We start from the raw sequence: 23,019 nt of genomic DNA, 5'->3' as shown, positions 1-23,019 counted from the left end.
CATTTTACAGCCGCCTTACCCTAGTGTATTTAGCCTCAAAACATATTCTAAAAAGGGGCAATAAGTTACTAAATCATAGCACAAAGACATAGTACATAACCTTGTGAGCCAGTAGTTTAATTTAAGGAGTATTTTACCAGTTTCTGTCATTTTAAAGCTAAACCTTTTCTGCACTGGTTGTATAAAAATTGTATATGTATAATTGTATACAAAAAGATTGTACAATCCGTCTCTATCTACGGTTGTATAATGAAACATTTCAGCTATAAAAGGCTTTAAAATCTCCCTGTCAAGCAACAAAACACATATTTGTTCAGCACTATATATTTCTGTTGCAACTCAGCTTTAAATAGCCTGATCACTGCTGGTCCTGATGCAGGTAGGATGCAACAATATAGGGTTGCTGGCATAGTTGTTTAACGCAGACCAGTCATCCCCTTGTAAGTGTAGGATTCAAACATTTGGACTTCAGCGCCATCTGCTGGTAGAACAACAAAAAGCACCCCGACCCAGGGACAGACCAACGAGCTAACAGCAACACTTTGACTCCACAATTCTGACTTTAACTCAACATCATCACATGACAAAGATCTCAGTGAAATATAATTTAAACAGCCAAGTCCTTCTATTTAGTATGATGTATATGTTTTCTCAGGTGCTTTCAATCAGTTTATGACATGTTTTTGTTTAAAGTTTGGACAATTTTAGAACATTTTTATTTGGGTTAAAGTCTTTCTACAAGTGCAACATTTAACATTTGAGCCTTTAAATGAAAAAAGAGTTTTTGGTTTCGATGTGAAATCTCTTCAGCTGCCACAGAGAAGCTAAACTCTGCATTGATTTTCTAATTGAAATTTTAATGTCCGAAATAGGTGCTTAATTGTATTAGTAGTACAGTCTGCCATTCGGGTCATTTCTGCCTATGTTATTAATGTCATCTACAGGCCACTGCTGCTCAAAGGGTTTGGAAGCCATCTGGAGACACACTGATGTTGCTACTGGTTACCAACAGAGATCAACACAGGCCAAATATTACTTAATGCCCCTTTAAAAAACTTAAAAAACACTTTGTTAGTGAGGGAGAATCTCCCTGATGCATTGTGCACTTACAATGTGCAATAATACAGTTGAACTACAAACTAAATCATTTGCACACACAGTATTATTGGAAGAGTTGATGAGCAGGTTCAAACAGCTCAGGGAGAAAATATAAAAACCCAGGTTGTGTAATTATTACACCTAAAGTATGGAGTGGTGAAACCCCCCCTCAGCAGTATGACACATATAATACTCCTGTAAACCTTACAGTTATACACCAGACAGACACATCTAAGGCAGTATGCTTTGTCTTTAGCATCTTAAGGTACTTAACATGAATTACAGTATTTTGCAATTGATAAAATATTCATCTATTAATCACAAAAAAAATCTTCAATATATTATGTACCCTGTATCAGTCAAAATCAAGAGAAAATAATTCACTTTTATTTCAAACATTAGGAGTTACTGTAGAGTTACGCTCTTGATTGCCTTAAACTTGATCACAGAATTTGACATTCAGGACATTTCTGTGGCTTACATTTTCTCTTCGAGGTTTTCTCGTCAAATCTTTGGGATTTTACAAAATGCCAGCACACTGGAGTATCATTTACTGTGCTGAACCTGAAAGGACATGAAGGAAAAATGTTCTAAAAAAGAGAAAACGTTAAACATTCTTTTCAGTGTTTCATGTTGCAGTCGGTTTGCATTTTCACATTCTTCTTTTGGGAAGAAAAGTAATCTCATTACAGTGTATGCTTAACAGATTTCTGGGAGGGATTTTTGTTTTTAATTATGAGCTTAAATGAGACAGCACCTAATGAATAGAGAGAGCACCTTATAAAATGTATGTATGTATGTATGTATATATATTCCCAAAAATGCTAGAGGTCCCGTCTGTAAAAGTCCATACAACTTTGGATGGCAAAGGTTCTGGGTTACCTGATCTTCTTTGTTAAATGCAAAGGTTTCATTCTGTACTATTATTCTGTTTATTGGGTCAGACTTTATCCTTATTTATCCTTGGCGCAAAATTTAACATCCTTCTGAGACTGGTTTGAATTTGTATTCATGGCCAGCACATAGAGCGGTCATTCAAAGATCACAGCTTCAGCAAGCCCTAACAAAAACAAAGCCGCTTTTGAATTGTCCTTCAGCATGACGGAGAGCAGAGAGCTAAAGGTCTGGGATACGAGAGAGACTTCTGCAGGCCACTGCATCATTTTTACAGCCCTGTTTCTTAAAGAATACATCCAACTAAAGCGCATTCTCAGTTATGTTTAGAGGGGAAATGATTCTGCGTTTCAATACTCATACTACCATACTAGTATGCCAGAACAAGATTTGGTATGTCCCAATACGTAGTATGCCAAAAATACTTTTATCAAGAATTAATTTACCTGCATATATGTACATATATTTGATATTCAACTTGTTATGTTCATAGATACTAAATACTTGATTGTGCTACTTGTAGTTTCTAAGATACAGCCCTTTTTCTTATCATACTATATTTAGTCTTGGGGCACATGGGACTACTGTTCTTTCCTAAAATATAATACAATATATAGAAAAAAAACAGTCGCCCCATCATGTGCCCAAAGACTAAATATAGTATGATAAGAAAAAACTCACTTTTCAGCCAACGGTTTCACAGATTTTATTTATTTATTTTTATCAGATTTGTGCTAAGGCAAGCCCAGAGAACACTTCCACCAAGGAAATTCTAAATTTGAGTTACAGGCACAAATGGTTGTAAATGTCAAAACAAAACTTACTGGTTAGGTATAGGAAAAAAAATCATGGCTCAAGTGGAAAAAATCTGTATTTTTGTTATGTAACTTAAAGCTTTAGTGTGTAACTTTTTGATATTAATAAACGTCTGTTACATTCAAGCCATTGCCAAATGAGTTGCTACAAAGCTAATTAAGACTATCAGCTCCACACAACTCTCTCTGGATTTCTCAGTGTGACTATGTTCAGAAGATTGTGGCGTCCGGTGACTTTCCCGCGCAGAAACTCCATTGAAGATAATGACCTCTTCTGAAGAGTCCATCATGTTTTTTTAATCCTCCGTGTCCTCCTTGGCTACTAGTAACTGTGTGGAGGAGGGGTGGGGGGTGCGATCACAGAAGGCTTGTATCATGTGGACACACCGACAGTTTTGTTGTCATTACTTAGAATTCCTCATGGGGGAGACAGAAACTACACACTATAGCTTTAAATTACGTACGTAAGTTAAAATCATAAAGTCAACGTTGACTTTTGGTTTTACACCGGACACTAAGAGCGGACTCCTGGGTGAAAGTCCTGTTTGTTTGACCCATCCATCCATCCTGACCTCCCACATCTGTACGCGGACGTTGAAGGTGAACTGTGATTAGAAATGATTGTGACACGTCAAAAACAAATGTAATCCTGGACAAAATATGCTTCCCTCGAAACATAATTGAGAATGTAGTTTAGTTGTATGAAACGTAATTTCGAGAGACAGGGCTGAATTTGAAAATGAATCACAGCTACATGAGTTTTATTTATTTATTTTATTTTTTTAGAGGCAAAGCTGCTTTGGAGGCAGAAATCATTTCATTGGTTAAATCTCAGTGGGCGCAGCAAACAAACAATTAAATTTGGACTGAAAGTCAGCATAACATGTAAAATTCTACCAAGGTGCTCACAATGAAGTTAACATGTTGATGTTCAGCAGCATCATGCTTACAACGCTCACCATCTAGTTTAGCGTGTTAGCATGATAACATTTGCGTATGAGCACTAAACGGTACAGCTGAGGCTGATGGATATGTGGTCATAAACAAAAGTATTGGCCAAATTAAATAAATCTTAATATTATGGTAATGTGATCTTACTGTTTATTGTGTTCTGTTCGAATATTTGGACAAATTGTATTTTGATGCTTTGGCAATATTGTTATTGAAACTTTCATGCCAATAAAGCCCCTTTGAATTCAACTAAAGGTTGATCTGATGATGGCGCTAGATGCCAAGTCAGAGGGGTCAAAGATATTGCATTGCATGTAGAGGAATTATAAAAGTATGTACCAAATTTCATGGCAATCCATCCAATAGTTGTCAAGATATTTCATTCTGAACCAAAAGCAAGAGCTAAACTCTAGGAAAAGAAATATTTTGAAGTGTAGCATTTTGCCACTTAACTGCAAAGCTTCGATGCTGACACTAGGTTAACTAGCTTAGCTGAACTTTCAAATTAAAAGTAGCATAATAGCAATAGCTAGCTGTTTCACAGCTAGTTTGTATTATGGTCCCAACAGCATTGAAAAACAAGTTCATGGTATTGAAACATTTAGTTTCTATGTAGCCAAATGAATTGACTTGCACCTCTGTTGTCTGGTGATTTTAGCTCCACCTACTGATGATTTATTTAACCAATGAAATATTTCTGCTCTCTGAGAGATGTTTATTGGACTCCAAACTGCTGTTTTGCAATACCACATAGAGGAAAAGGTTGTTTTTTAAAAATCTAAGTATGTACACTATCTATACACGTTCACCTTCATTCAAAAAGGCATTAAATAAGGATACAGCTCCGCTATAACTACAGCAGTTGAAATATATTAATTTTAAAATCGACATCAAAATGAACCACTTTGAGAGATTTCCTTAAAGAAAGATATCCTTGATTTTTTGTGACATACAAAGAATCTCTAAAACTTCTTCAAAACTATAAATACCTGTAAAATATTTTCCATAAACCTCATTTGACGTTTTCAGTCAGGCTCTAAAATAGAACCATAATGGATAAAATTTGATTTATGTTTGTCAACCATTTACACACAAACATACACACAAAAATGTACTCTCTCCTATACAGTATATGGTTGTCCTCTCCCTGTAGTGCATCAGAGTCGGCTGGTGTGACAGAGGGAGCAGTGTTTCCCTTGTGTCCTCAACTCCTTGATGCTTCTCCATTAGATGAGCTGAGTAGGTGACAATGTTTGTGTATTAGCGCATGTGTTACCTTGTCTCAACCACAGCCAGGGTCAGCAGAAATTCTACAAAAGACAAAGGAAATTAATAAAACCTAAAAACAAATAACATCAAAATCTCAAAATTATTGTGATAACAAAACACACGTGCATGTGGTGGTTGAAGAACAGGAACTCGTAGTGATGAAATGTTAAAATAAGCTCTTAAGTAGTTTCACAGCATGCTCGCTTTTCTATTTTGATGGCTTTTAAAGCATGCATCAAAAGGAACTAGCATAAGGAATTCAATTATTACAAAAAGTGCTTACCGTTATTGTTTCCCATTCTATTTCCTATACTGTACTCTTGTGCCATTGTCATCAAGTTTCCACTTAAAGCACACTCTTGAAGGGTAAAAAGTATTTAACTAATGAAAAGGATGTTTGTAAAATGATAGGAAGTAATTTAAAGACTGACACTGTTTTAGTCTTGGCTGACAGAATAAGAAAATTACTCATATTTAAAAAACCTGAGATGATGCATTCTTTATGTAACCTCAGCTGTTAGAGGTAAATATATAAGTATATTTCACTTCAAAGCCATCATATGTTAATTAAAAGGCATCTGTTCTTTAAATGATTAATTGTAGTATCTTCGGTGTAGTAGATGGCAAAACCATGGATGAGGTGGCCAAGTTGTAGCATTTACACTGAGAACTAATTTGGACCTAAAATTGAGCCCTGAGGTACACCAAGTTTACAATTGCTTATGTATAACTGCTTGTGCAAAGAACAGGACAGATCAGATGAGAACCATCTCAAGGTGATTCTGCAGATAACCTTCTTGTAGTAAATATGCTTAGTATAATCGCACACAAATGGCTATGCGTATGACAGAGCAGTCACTCTAAATGCAGGATTCAATTGTTCTCTACTGGAAAGAAAACACTTACTAGTGTCAGGCGTATTAAACACTACTGTATATAACACAATGTTTCTGTGTTTAATATACTTACTATTTATAATTTTGATATACAAGTTAATTTTTGCAAATCTTCAACTTACAGAATTAGCTTCACCCTCTTGCGTCAACATGTCAATTCCCGCCAGCTGCTCCAGGATCAGGCTACCGTCTCTCACCTGTATCAGAAAAATGACAACACAAATGAACACACCTGCTGAAAATGTATAATCACTCCTGGATACTGAGAATAACTATTAAAGAAATATCTTGATCAAGAATTTATTTTCTTTTTTACAGAAAACAAGAACAATTGCTGAAAGGGCACATGTAAAAACTCATGTTGCATGTTTCAGAAAAATGTAATTTGTATCTTATATATTGAAAAACAAAACATACAGATTTTAGTTTAAGAATAACTTAATCTAAATTAACCTGAAACATCAGCATAACAATGAGGATAACACAATCAATATAAATCAAATAAGAATGAATATTAATCGTGGCCTCCAATAAGTTTATGCATTGACATGAAACAGTAGATAGCATGCAGTAAATATCTAAAGTGATACATCTCTCACCTGCTCTGTATTCATGGAGCTCATCTGTCTTGACATCTGGTTCATGTTGCCACCATTGTTGGCCATGACTCCCAGGTTCATGTTGTTGTTGTTGCTGTTGTACATTCCTCCGTTGGGTTGTGTGGAGTACTGGGACTGGGACTGTTGGGAGTACACACTGGAAGGAGGCAAACTGAGTCAAATATGTATAATATTCACAAAAAGACTCAAATCATGGTGAAAACCAACCCTCTGTTAGTTGTTATGTTAAAAACACATTCAAATCATGTTCATATAAGATCTGGTGTAACTGTTGTTACCCGTTGCTGGTGGAGATGTTGGCAGGTTGGGGCCATCCATTGCTCGGCTGGTAGCCCGGTTCTCCTCTCTGGTTCGGACCCTGGGGCTGGGTTGGGGGTCCTGATTGGCCCTGGTTCTGTTGCAGCATCGAACTTTGACCCTGCCCAATCCTGGGGGACAGCAGGGGGCTATGCGGGGTCATCACTCCGCACGGAAAACCTGACACGGCATCCTGGTGTTGCTGCTGCTGCTGCTGCATTCCTGATGATTGGAGTATAGATACAAGGCTCATAAGATACATGGACGGGTACAATAAACAGGGTGGAAACTAACCAGACACTAACATCGAAAAACTAACTTGTAGTTTTTACCTGTAGTTAATAAGTTAGTCTAGGACGACTCTGCTCTTAGATTCTAAACACGGAATCAGACATTATTTGGAGATCTAAAACAAAACAAAACTGACACATACAAGACTAATATGAATGAATGATCTAAAACAGATTAAAACAAGAAAACTTCAGATTAGGAGTGGATTTACAACAACCTTTAAACACTGAGGAAACACCCCCAGAGCTACTATTTCCCTACAAAATGGATTATTAAAGGGTTAAAAACATAGGCAAAGAAATAGGATGGAGTATTAATCTGAGTGTAAAAGAAGAAAGTCTCATGCAACATTGATTTGCACACAAAAACACATTTTATTCATGCAACCTTTAACTGCACCCAATCAACTTAAAAAAGGACAGATGATTACAACAGTCTGAACAATGACGATTATATTTGATTGCCGCCACCACAACAAAAAAAGCGACCACGATGCCCATGAAGCACAAACACTACTGTGGCGGCGCTGCTGTGCTCCAATTAAATACCTGAACTGCTGAACTGGTAGGCATTGTGCTGTGATGGAGGACTCATTACCCCGCTGTACTGCCCGCCTACATTTCCCATCATGCCCTGGCTAGCCAGATGAGGGCTAGGGGAAAGAGGGGAGGAGAACGGGCTGCAGGAGCCGGGATGAGGAGGAGGAGGAGGTGGAGGAGGAGAGGACAGGCCGGTACCGTAGCTGGAGGCTGGGTAGGGGAACTGCTGTGGGTTGCCCTGCGGAAGCCGTGGGTTGGTGCCACCTATGGGCATCGGCGTAGGAGCGCTGCCCCCGCTGGGCAAGTTAGGAGGCATGTTGATACCCTGAGTCCGCATCATCATGGCACGTTGCTGGTGCACGTGTTGCTGCTGCACGTGTTGCTGCTGCTGCTGCTGCTGCTGCTGCTGTTGGCGCTGGCGTAGGTGGTTGTTGAGGTACTCGCGCTGACGCTGGGCCAGCATCTGGGCGTTGAGAGATCCCTGCATGAAGAAACACAGGAAGAAGGCAGATAAAATGAAACTGGCTGTTAGCAAGACTCTAAGGAGGTATTTAAGCCAATTGCAAATAACTGGCAGGTAGATATTTGTGACTATAAACATTTTTAAATCGTTTTGACTATAACGATTTAAAAATGTTTATCATTTATATTTTTTAACATTGTTTCTATCGCAATATTGAAAAACTAGTGGCTGAACTGCGTTGCGGCAATATTTACGTCATTTGGACGATACTTAACGTTCTGATCCTTGCATGGTGTGTTCATTTTCTTAATAAAATGAAAAAATACTCAGTACTTATTATTTGTCAAGTATTTAATGCACACAGGAGCTTTACCATGTTGATGGTTGAATGGTTGATGCCACATGCCTGTTGTTCAATAAAAGAAGATTAGATTTATTCCAGTTCATTTTATAGCTGGAGATTGAGCCAAATTCATTGAAAATCTTAAGAATTTTTGGAATAGAGTCCTCAAGATCAGCAATGTACAACAAAATATTGTCTGCAAATAATGATATTGAGCTGCTACTGGATTTAATCTGGACATTACAGATTCTATTTTGCCTTATGGCTTGGGCTAACAATTCAAGAGAGATTGCAAATAGCATGGGGGAGAGCGGACATCCCTGTCGTAAGCCCCGCTTAATGGGAAATGGCTGTGAATGCAAGCCATTGGTTGAGACTATGGCCGTGGGTTTCGCATATAAAGTACGCACCATGTCAATGAATTTGGCCCCCAAACCAAGCCTCTCCATTACTTGCCACAAGTAGTTCCACTCTAGGCGGTCAAAAGCCTTTTCCGCGTCCACTGATAAAACTGCTGCCGTTGTTGGAAAGGTTTTTGGCTTCTTCTATTACATGAAATAGTCTGCGTACATTGTCTGTAGCATGACGCTTGGGTATAAAACCTGATTGGTCGGGGTGAACTAGCTTCTCGATAAAGCGCTCTAAGCGGAGAGCCAGGACTTTGGAATAAAGCTTAATATCAGTCCCGATGAGGCTGATGGGCCTGAAATTTGAGCAATCCGTAAGATCTTTGCCCTTCTTTGGCATGACAGAATTCAGCGCAGTGTTGGTTTGTTGGTAGAAAGTACCCTTCTCTATGGCTGAAGTTAAAGTTTGTAAAATGGTAGGTCCCAATATGTGAAAATACTGTAGAAGGCGTTCTGATGGAGTTCCATCCAACCCCGGTGTTTTCCCTTTCTTAGCTGTTTTTAATCCAGATTTAAGTTCCTCTAACGTAATAGGTTGACTTAGTTCTTCTGCCTCCTCTGGGTAAAGAAGAGACAGGTTTAGTTCTTTTAGGAACTTTTGGCACTGTGTTGGATCTGGGTTGCAGGAGGATTCATACAACTTTGAATAGAGGGATTGAGAAGTGGCGGTGATATCTTTAGGATTTGTTGAGATACCTCGGTCCGTGCGGATGCTGTTGATAGTAGCTCTGGACTCGCTTTGTTTTAATTTCAGAGCAAGCAATTTGCTTGGGTTACAGCCGTTAAAATAGTAATTTCTCACTCAATAAATTACATTTTGATGTTTGAAAGTCTCTAGGTTTTGACATAAATGCAGATTTAATGTTATTTAAAAAAAATTATAATAAATAATTATCGATTTTCAAATATTGCACCTGTCAATACAGAAGGAAATATTATGTAGCCTATTTTGCCATCAATACTGCCGACATTGTCTTTGCTGTAATCAGATCAGTATATATTTATGTTTAACATTAAGTACACTACTGCTTGAGCAGCAGTGCCACATCAGACACCTTTCTGGTGTGCAAAGACATAGAAAACACCACGCAGCTGACACGCAACTGACACGCAACAGAAACGCCACGCAGCCAGTGTGCAGGAGCCCTAAGATGTTCCCGGTGTGGTATGGCATGTGGCAGAGGACGGAACAAAACTGGAAAGCAGCTGGAATGCAGCCCAGACGTACCCGGTGGAGAATGGGGGTAAGTGTCGACATGATGGCTACCTCACTGAGGTGTCATTTAAACTGGGATGGAGGATATATATATGAATGGTGTTAACAAGTGAGCATACACTGACCTGGTTTGGTACATTAGACCTTAGAGGTAGATTCATATTGGACACTCCACTCATCTGGTTCACCATTGGCTGACGGTTCTATGTGGGGGGTAGATAAGAGTACATTATTAATCTCAATAGAAAATGATGGGAGACAGCAACAACTACTCACATATAAATAAATACATTTAGTTTCAAAACACCACCTTGACATGTCATGTGAAACAACCTGCAGTTAGTCTTAAAGACAGAATCAACCTTTCTTTTCAACTGATATTTTGCTGCCCTCTTATATGGTGTAAAAATGTACCACACTCATACTTTGTAAATCAAGGCTACTAACTGCTCCTCCACAGCCTCAAAATAAATTTAAAGCTGGTGTGCAAAAGTCGTGTCTCACATCTGAACACGCTGCTAAATCATCAGTGCTATTTTTATTGATATACACAAGCTGTTTTCCCTCAACTCTCCACCAGGTGGCATTCTAAATTTAAATATGTATATATGGAGCGAGAAGTAAGTCCCTTGTAGTGAATTATTATATTTTAAAATGTAGTAATAAACCCCCTACCATCTAGTATTTACTGGGGTCCAGAGACATAGGACTATAAAAACTAAATTTGAAAAAATAACGTACACAGAAACAAAATGTATGAATTAATTCAAATAGACTTACAGACAAATATAGTATCAGAACTTAAAGGTCCTGTATATACAATCACAAAGAGGAACATTATGGGGAAATGGGGTCAGTCACAAAGGGTGCAGCCTGTGGGCAATCATCTTTATAAGTGAGTGTACGAGTTTGTTTGTGTGTGTGTGTGTGTGTGTGTGTGTGTGTGTGTGTGTGTGTGTGTGTGTGTGTGTGTGTGTGTGTGTGTGTGTGTGTGTGTGTGTGTGTACATGTCATGTGTGTTCATTGTTAAGTGTCTCAGCAGCAGGGAGCTGCTGATGAAGACAGAAAGCTGAAGCACATTTGTTAAACTCAGTGAACCTTGTTGGCATCACGGCGTGCTCTGTTGCATCACACGTAATAAGAACAAAGCAAAAAGGAGACAGCTTTGTTTTGAATTTGAGTGTCTAATAAGGCAACAATATCTCCTTCATGGTAATGAGGCCCTTGAATAAAGATGAAACAAGGATTCCAGGTCTATCATGATGATGAACATGATTACATTTTCTAAACATGTTTGTATTCACAGAGAGAAAGAACATGTGTGTTTGTGATTGTATTAGTAAGGGAAGAGAGCCTCACCAGAAATACCCGATTTACTTTACATAACGGACTGATTTACCTCTGACAGATCACAGCACTCCATAAAAAATGAAGTTGTTGATACAAAATAAAAATGTTCTTCTCTAAGTTGCGCTGCATGTGTTTTTATACCTTCACTATTCCACCACAGCTTTTCTATCAGGGTGCATTCAGGTGGTAGTTTGTTCCTTTGAAGCAACATTAGCATCGCAAAGGACACACAAAGTAATTTTGCTTTGCCGCTTTCTGGTGTGACTGGGCACCATGCCTAATCACCAACTGGATGTGATAGTCTGTCCCACCTGTTTACCTCAACATTTTGTGGTCAATAAACATCACAACACAGGAAGAAGAATGATAGAAAATATTTGATGCCACCTACCAGCTGGGCCTGGAGTCTGTGCTGCAGCTGGAGCCTCAGGTTGTTAGGCTGAGGCACTCCTGGATTAGGCCCCCCTGGCCTCATCCCGACCGGTCTGGGCCCCAAGCTCCCAGGCATCCTCATCATTGGGGGGTAGCCAGCAGGCGCCATCCTCTGTGGTCCCATGTGGCCGCTCATAGAGGGGCCATGGAACCCACCATCAGGAGCCATGCCGCCATAACCTGGCTGGCCACCGTAGTGTTGACTGTACAGGAGCGGCTTCATGTTGGCTGCTGGGTCCGAGGAGACGAGGTACTGGTCCTGGTCTGACATAGGACACTGCAGGGTGGAAAGACAGAATATAAGTGAGAGAAATCAATCCAATATTTGTTTTCTGTGTTGTTTTATGTGTACATTTCCACTATTAACTGCAGCCTTACATATTTACATGTTTAAAAATTAGGCACTCAAACATTTTATAAAATACATAGAGAATATAAAAAACATGATTTATTAAATTAATTAATTAAAATCCCTTCTTATTGTTCTGCAGACAGGTAATTCTTTCTTTCAGGTCAGTTTAAAGGGGCTCACCTGTCCAGCCAGTGTCGGGATTCCCAGCATCTTGTCGATCTCCTCCAGACCCTCATAGTCCTTCAACACGGAGCACAGCTGGCTCAGCAGGGCTCCTTCGTCTGGCTGGCCCTCAGGCCATGTGCCGCAACACCGCATCCCATCCTCATGGGGGACGCCGTACGGTGGCCTGGAAGGTATCTTGGTATTAATGTCACACCACACTCAAGGGTCCCGACAGAGCCCACATCTGAACTCTAGAACTGCTGCACATGTCTACATTTTATTGGATGACTCTTCTTTTATGCTTTAGAATAGAATAAATGCCGTACCTGCTTTGGTTTCCATAGTGATCCATAGCTATCATTTGGTTTGCCCATTGTGCAGTCTGAGTGGGCGGGGCTTGTTGCTGAGGGTAGGCAGAGTTTGCCATCTCCATCTCTAAGAGGGAAGAAAAGCACATAAAATGTCAGAATCACTTGAGGTTTTGATCAGAGTTGATGTTGCTGTTCTTTCTTCTCACCGGTGGCCATCATCTGCATGTTGACCATGGCTCTGGATCCAGGCGGGCCTCTCGTGGGCTGCACAGCGTTCATGTTGGGTACCATTCGACTTGGTCCAACCCCTTGGCCCATCATCGGCCCCGCAGTACCCCGTATGGGCCCCAGGGGACCCCAGCCCTGCTGCATGGAACCCCGCATTGACCCGTTACTCAGCATGCCTGATGTGGGGAGAACAGAAATAATCTGTATCAATAATCAATAATCTGAGATTATTCATTTTATAATTTTTAGAAGGAACAAAGAGCTGAGAAGATGTGTATCTGATGCAAGTCAACTGTTTCGAGAATTATCCTGTGTGTCTCCAATAAATAAAATGTTGGCAGAAACTTTCACTTATTTCAAAAGGGAAAAAAATTCTGTATATGGATACTTCAGTTAATAAAGAAAAAAAGGTTTCCCAAAGTACTGCACAGCCAAAATTATCAAATAATTTAACGTATGATATCAGAGCTTGTATGTGTGAGTATGTATGTATATTTATAATTGTTTACACAACAGTGTTTTTAGGCAGTACCGACGGGATACTATTTCTTTTCCTGCCTTACCTGGATTGGCCATCGCAGCCTGGTTGGCCATGCCTGCATGGGTTCCCATCATGCCTTGCTGCTGCTGTTGTTGCTGCAGTAAGGAGTAGGGGCCGTTGTTCCTGTGCTGAGGAGGGAATGGCCTGCCAGCGTTGGGGTTGGGGCCCATACTGCTGTCCAGAGAGGTGCTCCTGACTGGAGGAGCACCTCGACCCGGTTGGCCCGGCCTGGCACCATTAAAACCTGCTGGGAGGAAGGTGAGCGTTTCCTTTTCTCAGTTTTACACAGTATTGTTTATATCCTATGACAAAGATATGATGAAGGTATCCATTAGGGCTGAATGATTTGGAGGGAAAATATAATTGCGACTTTCTTGCCAGATATTGCGATTACGATTTGATTTCCGTATTTTTTTTAAGCTTCATATTGCACCTTCTACGATCATGTCAAATAAAGTAATTCAAAAATAAATTAAAAATCCACTGAAAACATTTCTGTTTTCTGTAAACAATATGTGATATGTAACTTTATTCTAGCATTTATCTCATGAAAAAAACAGTAAATATCATAATACTACTGTTTAACTTATTTTATTATTTTATTTTACATTTATTTGTATCTGTATTAATACATACTGTGTGTATATGTTTATACTTATATTGTTTATATTCTTTTTATCCTTCTTATATTTAGAGAATGTGTGACATCACATCAACCAACAACACCATGAGAAATTCCTTGTATGTGTAAAAAACGTACTTGGCATTGAAGCCCTTTCTGATTCTGATTCTGATGAAAAGAGGAATAAAAAATGTTGAATCAAATGTTACACCAAACATTCAACTTAATATTTCACATTCGATTAATTGCGGTCTTCACCATTAGCTAATCACATTCTTTCAAATGGCGATTTCGATTTGACAGCGATTAATCGTACCTAGTATCCATATTCTCTAATAGAGATTATAAAGACTGGTTCAATTCTAAACATCTTTAGAAGCAAGAAATCATCAAATGAACTCCCCAGACACAAACACACTGTGCAGACGTACTTGCAGGGCTGATGGGAGAGAAGGCTCTGGGCTGGTTGGGGGGGCTGCTGCTGCTGCTTTCTGTCATCTGCAGGATGTCGCTGATGATGCCCTGCTTGTCCACAGAGGAACCAGGCGGCACAGAGGAAGAGGAGGACGAAGAGGAGGCTGGTCTTCTGACTGGTGGCTGGCCCGCAAACAGCTGCTGCTTCTGGCTGCCGCTCTGCAGGTCCTCCAGCAGGTCTTCCAGCTCACTGGTCTGAGAGCAGCCACAGGAAAAACACAGGTGTTTGCAGTGACATTTAAGGACTTGTCTGCTAAAATTCAAGGACTAAAAATGTCAACGTTTCATGACATGACATTTGCTGCATTTTGGACTCCTGACTGTTTTTTATTTATTGTTGAAAATGTAGATTTCTGTCACAGTTAGGTTTTTTTTCATGTTTAGTGTTGATCATAGTACAGAATTTGGTATATCATTTCAACACCATTTTTAAACCCAAGTTCACACACTGCAAAGCAACAAAGAACCAGGGAAGCTTTCAGTTCAGGTGCCATGTGCTTCAAACTAGTAACCTTTCGAATGTTAATATCATATACAATGTACATCAAAACAACAAGGTATTATTTGTCTTTGTTTGGTTGTTTAATAAACATGCAGACAAAAAATTGTAAAAAGAAACTTTTATATAATGAAAACAAGAAATCCGATGTTCACTTTTTTGGAATATATAAACCCCCTCACTGTTACAGTGTAATTTAACCCCCGCCACACACACACACACACACACACACACACACACACACAACTGACAGGACTGGTTTCCTCCGGCAGTTTGGCTGATGAGTAGAGGAGGAGCTAAAAATAAACTGCCGGCACTAATGAGGTCAGGTCATGTGTGATGTACAGTAAGACACACAGTCCCTGCTCTGCGCACGCACACACACACACACACACACACACACACACACACACACACACACACACACACACACACCAAAACATGGCTCACGGGGATGTGAGGGATATGTATTTGTAAAATATCCAATGGTTCTTGTGTTGTGCCTCAAATAGCCATCTGTATGACACTTTATACATAAACGCAAATACATAGACTAACCTTTAGATATAGCACATTAACTTTAGCTGAGCATACTAAACATCATTGTGATATACATGTTCAGGTGTCAGTCAGCTAACAGGTAACAAACTTGAAATTGTCCAGCAAATAAAAACTCAAATCTTTAAAAAACACCGGGGATTGCAGTGGATAACAAAATGTTTGCAAATATTGTTGTAGTTTCCCACCACTGCCACTAGATGCTAGTAAACACCACACCTTACAGGTGGTACCAATAAGTCTTACTAGGTTTTCACACCAAAAGGTAAGTGTAACACTGGGCAGACAAAGGGCATTCTTTTCAATGGAGATTGCTGCTGACCTCTCCTGAGCAGCCACCATAGGGGCATGCACAACACAAACTGTCACAAGCTCTTGAACACACACACACACACACACACACACACACACACACACACACACACACACACACACACACACACACACACACACCCACCCACACACACGTAATTGAAAGCGCTTGTTGCTTCATTTGATTTGTGCATGTACAGGAGAACACAAACACCTTTCTAGGGACCTGTTAACCTTCTGTTCGTCAGCTACTTTGTTCTTTACTTTAACTTTCTGTTTTTCCTGTTCTGCACCTTATTCTGATTAGCTAGAATAACATCTCAACAGTCAGTTGAAAAAGCACGTCCCTGGCACCATCAGGACCGGCTCAACTAAGCCGTCACCTTATTCTACAATCTACAAACCAACCAAGCCACCAAGGGGGCAGCCTCTGAATAGCTCCCTCCCCTCCGGCAGCAGCCTCCGCTCTCCGGAGGCACAAATGTCGGTAGGAGTGTCGCCTGAGGATGTCAGACTATTGAACCTCAGCCGTCCTCCATCCGCCCCTTCCTGGACATTCAACCATGTCAGTGCACCTGCATTTCAAAGGGCACAACAACACTCTGAACTGGCTACACTTTGCTACAAGAGAGGGAGTGCTACACTGGGAAATATTGGTGCCAGGCATCATCTGTCACTCTTTTGGAAGGTTTGTACACACAAAGTACAACATACACAGACCCACTGTACAAACAGACATACGATATGTATATGCATATACAAACACACCAACATGCTGAGCCATATAAACAGATCTCCTCTGCTACTCTGCAAAAGCATCTTATGTCTTAAATACAGCTGCACACATAAACTGTATGGTGTTCTTGAATTATCTCTCTTGGTTTCCCTTTTTCTCACTCACACACTGACTCACACATGCTAAAGTTTAAACAGTACTCCGTGGCCTCCCTTGCCAGAGCATCTTGTGTTACAGGGAGTGTACTAACTAACTCCTGACAGACCGCCATCAACACACATCCAACAGTCACCGAGTGTCAGCTCACTGTGCTTCTCACTCGGAGGTGTTTATAGGAGCAGCTAAGTATTATGATCCTCCATATGTTTGTTAAGTGGACAGACCCATACCAGACAGAACTTTTCATGTGTAAGAGGAGAATAAGGGGACTGACTGGGATCACTCTTCACATGCTTTTTCTACTCTTTCTGCCCGACAAGAAGCTGGAACCAACAAACCAGCAATCGGCATTAGAAATTACTTCAATGATTTGTTATCGAAAATAATAATTTTCTGTCAATCCACAGACAGATTAATCATTACAGCACTAACCATGAATATACCGTATGTACATCAACAACACTAACCTGGTCCGCCATGCTGAAACCTGCTTCCTCTCTCTCCGTCTTAACGTTGGACAGCTTGGGTCCGTCACCGGGTTCCATCTTGATGGCTTTATCCAGAAGGCCGTTATCATCCCTATCCAGCAGATAGCGCAGCAATGCATTGTCTTTCTTTTTGGGGCTCCCTGGCTCCTGTTTTGTGCAGAGTTCACCCAGGGCAGCCATGTTGTCCCCTGAAGCTGACTCTGGTCCAATGGGGTCTTTTCCGGTAGCCTCAGCCGTTAGTTTAGCCAACTCCACGGGCGAGGTGCTGTTCTGCAGCAACCTGTGGAGAATTTTGTGTTTCTCCTTTAGGGAGGTGGAGTGGTTGTTTTGCCCAGCCCCACCCACACCCCCAATCCCACCCAGCTGGTCCTTAAAGTTCTGGTCATCCCCCAGGGGGGGTGAAGAGCAAGGATCAGAGGACTCTAATTTGGTGGTGAGGAGCTGGAGCAGCTTAGTGTGCCCTTTTGTGTTCAGAGGGCGATTTGGGGCATCGCCGGGCTCCCCTAAGCTTCCATTACCTTCGAAATTGTCAGGGTCGCCATCTTTCTCCCACTCACCCTCGTGGTTTGGGGGGGACAACAAGTCTTGCTGCTCCCCAAACATTCCCAATAAGCCAGGCTCTACGCTGGGATTGTTCTGGGCTTGTTGGCTACCAGTGCTGCCGCTATGAAGAGGGCTCTGAAGGCCAAACGTCTTTCTGTCAGGTGACTCTGGATGCTGCCCTTCGCTAAGTCCCTGGGAAACCCTGTGGCCCTGGCTGAGGGCCTGCAGTGCACTAAGGGAGTTGAATCCTTGGCTATTTCCTGTGCTGCTGCATATGGATGCTGGCGAGTGGAGTCCAACTGCAGGAGAGAAAGAACCAGGGGGATGTTGGAGGTGAGGGCTACTACAGCTGCTACTAGCCGCCATGGTGGGGCTCTGGCGATGACGAGGAGACAACATGGCCCCCTGGGCCCCTGACGTGACGCTGGGGCTTCCCTGGGCTGAAGGGCTGCCCAGCTTGAGTGCTTGGCTGCTTCCCTGAGGCGTGGGCGCCCGACCCAATACAGCCACAAAACCACGTCCAGGGGCACTGGAGGCCGAGGTGGAGTCGTGCATGTTACTGGTGACGCTGCCATCTGGGGAAGGGGAGGGAGCACTCACACTGGTTGGGGTCATTGGCTTGGCTGTGCCCTGGCCGCCAGGTATGTCTGTGGTCATGCCACCCATGTTTTCCCTGGACGGAAAAGAAAGCAGACACAAGAATCAGATCTGCTCCAGGGCAGTGGTGGTTGTACAGAGGCATATCAAATGTACTGGAGAATATGTGTAGATGTATGAATTTTCAGAATGATGTTAGTAAACAGCACAGGTGGTTAGTTAATGTTCAGTGAGTGACTAGTTCAAATGTATTATATTGCTTATGGTCATCTTGTAACTACAACACATACATATCCTTTTTCCTACCGATATTCTTAGAGGTCTACTGAATCTTGTTCATTCTCGATTGTATATGCATATATATTCGACTCGATTCTTGACTTTTTAATAATTTATATAAAACTTTTAGAAATTAGAAATTTTCGTAGGGTTTCTCTAGAAGTTTAATCTGTTTTAACTTTTTCGCTGCAGCCTTGACAGAATACCCAGATTCAGATGAACGGGAGGGTGTTTTCGCCGCAGCACATGATCTGAATGCCAGCATACAGTAGAACAGAGAGCAGCTCTGAAACAGTGTACACAACTGAGAAAACAAAGTTGTAACAAGGCCTAAAGCTGTAGCAGAGAGAGAGCTTTAAACATGGATCGACTTCAGCCTCACACCAAACACACAAAGCTCTCATTGTGCCAAGTGCTGGACCCAGAACTTTCAATGTGAAACTTGTGAAAGTAAAAAGGCCAAGTTCTCGCCATTGAGCCCCAAAAGCTCTGGGTAACAGTCCTGGCATTGTTTTCTGACCACTGTCCAATTACTGACTCTGAATGGTCATCCTGAAGGCTGGATGCTGGGAGGGAGGGAGGGAGGTACTGTATACTGGACTGGCTGGTAGTGATTGTGTCAGTTTGGTTCTACACATATGGTGGCGGTTCTGAATAAGAGGCTCTTTGTTCTTAATCCACATTACTCTCTGGAACTCACAAACAAAGAAAGAACATGTGATAAACACACAAACCGACAGGGGAAAGAAGAGTAGGGAGATATGATGAAGATATTGTGTACGACTCCTACTAAGATAGTCAAGACATTCAGATATATCATATACAAGCTGAGGACCCCAGGATCAACAACACTTCCATTGGTAAACAAATGCACAATAAAAAAGAAAATAGACAAGGAAGGATGTTTGGTAGGACTAGAATTTCTTTTTTTTCATTATAGACCACAGTATATTTGGTTTCTTGACAGACCATAAGTGTTTCAAAAATGTTTAATATGTTTAGAGTAGGGGATTTAAACCCTGCTTCTTTGGCTGGGATTGGCAGACCATCAACTTAACTATAACGCTAAACCTTAATTAAACTAAAATAAGAGATTCAGTTCAAATACATCTCTTTTCAAGGGACGCTCTTAATGCAAAAAAATATAGGTATAGGAAAATAGGAATTAATTACACCCAAAAAGAGTGCAGAAAAAAAGGTTAGAGACCAGCAAGTGTGGAAAACAAGGGACATCTTTGATGCAACCTTTTTAAGATGGAATCTCCGACAATATACAAAGGATTTTCAATGACTTGTTTCTTCTCTTTTGGACAGGAAACAGGAACAGATCTTATTTAACAAACTTACTGAAGGAATTACACTGATAGGTGCTAACTCCTAAAGAATACTGTAAATACAATGTTTTAGAAAGACAGACACTGTGCCGTAGAGAAAGAGTGGCTGGTACCTCTGCAGGATGTGCAGCGACATGTAGAGCTGTGGTTCGTTGGTGGCTGGAGATCGGACCAGCTTGCTCTTAGTGTGAGCTGAGACGATGGTGCCGTCAGCCAGGGAGAATCTGTACAGAGGGCTGAGCGCATGGCCGTTCCTCAGCACTGCCAAGAGACACAAACAGACACAAAATTACCTCAACATCAACATCATCACACAGGAGTGACAGCCATTGAGTGAGACAATATATAATATGTTTCCTATGAATTGATTCCCCAAAACAAGAAAGAAAGACAATTTAGAGGTGTGGTGAATAAAAAGTGCTGTAACAGTGTGTCTACTTTTTGAGAAGTTAAAGAAAATATTCTTTAGAGACCCTTTATTGCTACAGGTGTACTTAATACATGGAACTTTTCCAGCATGGATATATGATGCTTCTAAAGCACTGAGCCCTTAACAAGTCCACGTTGAACCCAAGAAAATCAAGAATTGCAAAACTCAAAAAGAATGAAAAGAACCAAAAGAAGATAATATGGAGAATGTTATAGTATAAAAATGATCAGTTACAGGCTGCACATTGAGCTCCGAACTGCCTTACTCACCATCTTGCTGGTGTTTCTTAGCGAAGGACATATCCCTTTCATTCTGCAGGTGAAACCTCTGAATGCAACGCCGAACAAGGTCCTCCCAGCCCGGCTTCATGGACGCACGGAGCAGACTGGTGTCCAGGGACGTGATCTTACCTGGAAAGGTAAAAGACCTGATGTTAGCAGATTACTGTCAGGCTTTAGATGTTTGCCTGCTATGGAGCAGTAGAGTCATTACTTAGTAGTGTAACCGCCACTTAACTAGAGTTCCAGCCCTGTGTCAGCAAACATCCACCCTGCTGTAGGAGCTTTTGGGGCCCTATTTTAACGATCTAAGCGCACGGCATGAAGCGCCCGGCGCAGGTGCGTTTAGGGCGTGTACGAATCCACTTTTGCTAGTTTGACGGCGGAAAAAAGGGTCCGTGCGCCGGGCGCATGGTTCAAAAGGGTTGTATTTTGTGTCTTCATTAATCATAGGTGTGTTTTGGGCGTAACATGCAATAAACCAATCAGAGATCATCTCCCATTCCCTTTAAAAGCCAGGCGCGTTTGGACCTTGGAGCATTGCTGTTATGATGGAGGATTTGCTGAACAGGAAGGAGAGATTTTCCGTCGTCTCTCAATCCTCTGTCCCAAGAGGTATTCCATGTATATAAAGATATACACAATAATACTATTTTTAATCTTTTGCATGTTTGTGTGCTGCTGTGCGTCCCTGTGTGTGTAACAAGCATAGTGTGTGCATGCTGTGCACAAGCCTAGGAACATTTTACTAATGCTCTGTTAAAATAACAATGAAATGCTGTTTAGACCAGGTTTTTGTTTGTCAATGGTGCGATCACTTTCCGCTGCCTCAAGATAGCAATACGCCCAGAATGCACCTGAACACACCTCCCTGTAAGACCAGCATGCCCAGAATGCACCTGAACACACCTCCCTGTAAGACCAGCACGCCCAGAATGCACCTGAACACACCTCCCTGCAAGACCAGCACGCCCATAGGCCACAGATGGGGTCAGGTGCATTTGATATTTAAACGACGTGGGTGCTGGACGGGAAACTGACAACTGCGTCGGTCTTAAACTAGCAAAGACACTTAGGTCAGGCTGGGTGCAAGATAGGACCCTTAGTCCTGACCTCATAATAAAAAACTGATGTTCAAACAACATACTTATCGAATGGGATGTGGACAACATTATATACTGGCACAACACTATACTGATTGATCACACTGTGTATTGACAGTCCTACCTTGAAGGTCCTGTCGCGTGGTGAAGCTCTCGTACGTGGGCATCACAGGTCTCTCTTTGACGGGGACTCTTCTTGCCACACAGATGAGACATGACTGGAAGTCTGCATGTTTGGAAAAGCTTGGGTTAAAATAACCCTTAACTAACACTTACACATACACCTAAATATAATATATAAAAATATAGGCAGGGTGGAAGAGAGTGCGGCTGTTACAACAATTTGATTTCAATTGTGACTGCCCTTTTCTTTTGGTGGGAGGTAAAAACCTTAAAGGTTACCCACTCTGTGTGTGTCTAAGTGTGTGTGTGTGTGTGTGTGTGTGTGTGTGTGTGTGTTTGTAGATACCACTTCTCATTTGACACTGAACTATACATCACAACCTATACCATAGGCATTTATGACAGAACTCCCTTTAACCCCCATCGATGTCAAGATCTCCCAATCTCAGACTCAGCCTGAGTTTTTTAACATCAGCCTACGTCACAATCTCAACCTGCTGCCCTCAATCTGTCCACCAGACATCCTCCTCCTGTTGGGGGAGAGATTAGCACAATATCTGGTTGTCAGACATCTAAAATTAGAGTGCCAACCAGATTTCTTTTCCCTAGTGTGTACAGTATGTTTGTGATAAGATAAGATGGGAAGATGACAAAGTGCCACACACTAATTAGTCTCTCCCGGTAGATGGGAGAAAAAGTGAAGAGGAGTGTTGATGAAAGGAGGACAGGACACAAGAGACTGTGGAAAGTGGGGATGGAGAAAGTAATGGAAAATTGACAGAAAGTCAAGGCAACAATAGAAAGATGGAGAAAGAAGTAAATAACAGCGCGAAAGAACATGTAGGAGTGGAAGGGCAAAACTTAGAAGACAGAGAAAGAGCGACGTGGAAATAACAAAAGAGGGAAAACGCATAAAATTCAAAATGGCTTCCGGTTGGGCGAAGCTAATGTAAGCAAATTGGAAACATGTCCAAAAAGATGAGAGCAATGTGGGTACCACGTTTTG

At 41.3% G+C, this 23,019-nt stretch overlaps 1 protein-coding gene across 7 annotated transcripts in view; it reads right to left on the bottom strand.

Moving 5' to 3' along the window:
* Positions 1-3,584: 3,584 nt before the first annotated feature.
* LOC116055588 (nuclear receptor coactivator 2-like) overlaps positions 3,585-23,019 on the bottom strand; it is a 59,599-nt gene continuing 40,164 nt past the window's right edge. For 4 of the 7 annotated variants that reach the window (XM_031307603.2, XM_031307606.2, XM_031307604.2 and 1 more), the window contains 16 exons: positions 22,015-22,116; positions 20,779-20,919; positions 20,193-20,340; positions 17,306-18,542; positions 14,532-14,769; positions 13,501-13,725; positions 12,916-13,113; positions 12,725-12,833; positions 12,414-12,582; positions 11,841-12,158; positions 10,225-10,302; positions 7,680-8,151; positions 6,822-7,062; positions 6,523-6,679; positions 6,046-6,120; positions 3,585-5,068 (listed from right to left, as the gene is read on the bottom strand). In XM_031307603.2, the coding sequence (XP_031163463.2) occupies positions 5,057-5,068; positions 6,046-6,120; positions 6,523-6,679; positions 6,822-7,062; positions 7,680-8,151; positions 10,225-10,302; positions 11,841-12,158; positions 12,414-12,582; positions 12,725-12,833; positions 12,916-13,113; positions 13,501-13,725; positions 14,532-14,769; positions 17,306-18,542; positions 20,193-20,340; positions 20,779-20,919; positions 22,015-22,116 (3,920 nt within the window). In that variant the 3' untranslated portion in view covers positions 3,585-5,056. The remainder of the gene's footprint in view (positions 5,069-6,045; positions 6,121-6,522; positions 6,680-6,821; positions 7,063-7,679; positions 8,152-10,224; positions 10,303-11,840; positions 12,159-12,413; positions 12,583-12,724; positions 12,834-12,915; positions 13,114-13,500; positions 13,726-14,531; positions 14,770-17,305; positions 18,543-20,192; positions 20,341-20,778; positions 20,920-22,014; positions 22,117-23,019) is intronic. The other 3 variants (XM_036005355.1, XM_036005356.1, XM_036005354.1) reach the window with 3 other exon arrangements.

The sequence above is a fragment of the Sander lucioperca genome, chromosome 9 (genome assembly GCF_008315115.2).
Source record: "Sander lucioperca isolate FBNREF2018 chromosome 9, SLUC_FBN_1.2, whole genome shotgun sequence".
Taxonomy (NCBI): domain Eukaryota; kingdom Metazoa; phylum Chordata; class Actinopteri; order Perciformes; family Percidae; genus Sander; species Sander lucioperca.
This window is presented reverse-complemented; position numbering and strand designations above follow the sequence as displayed.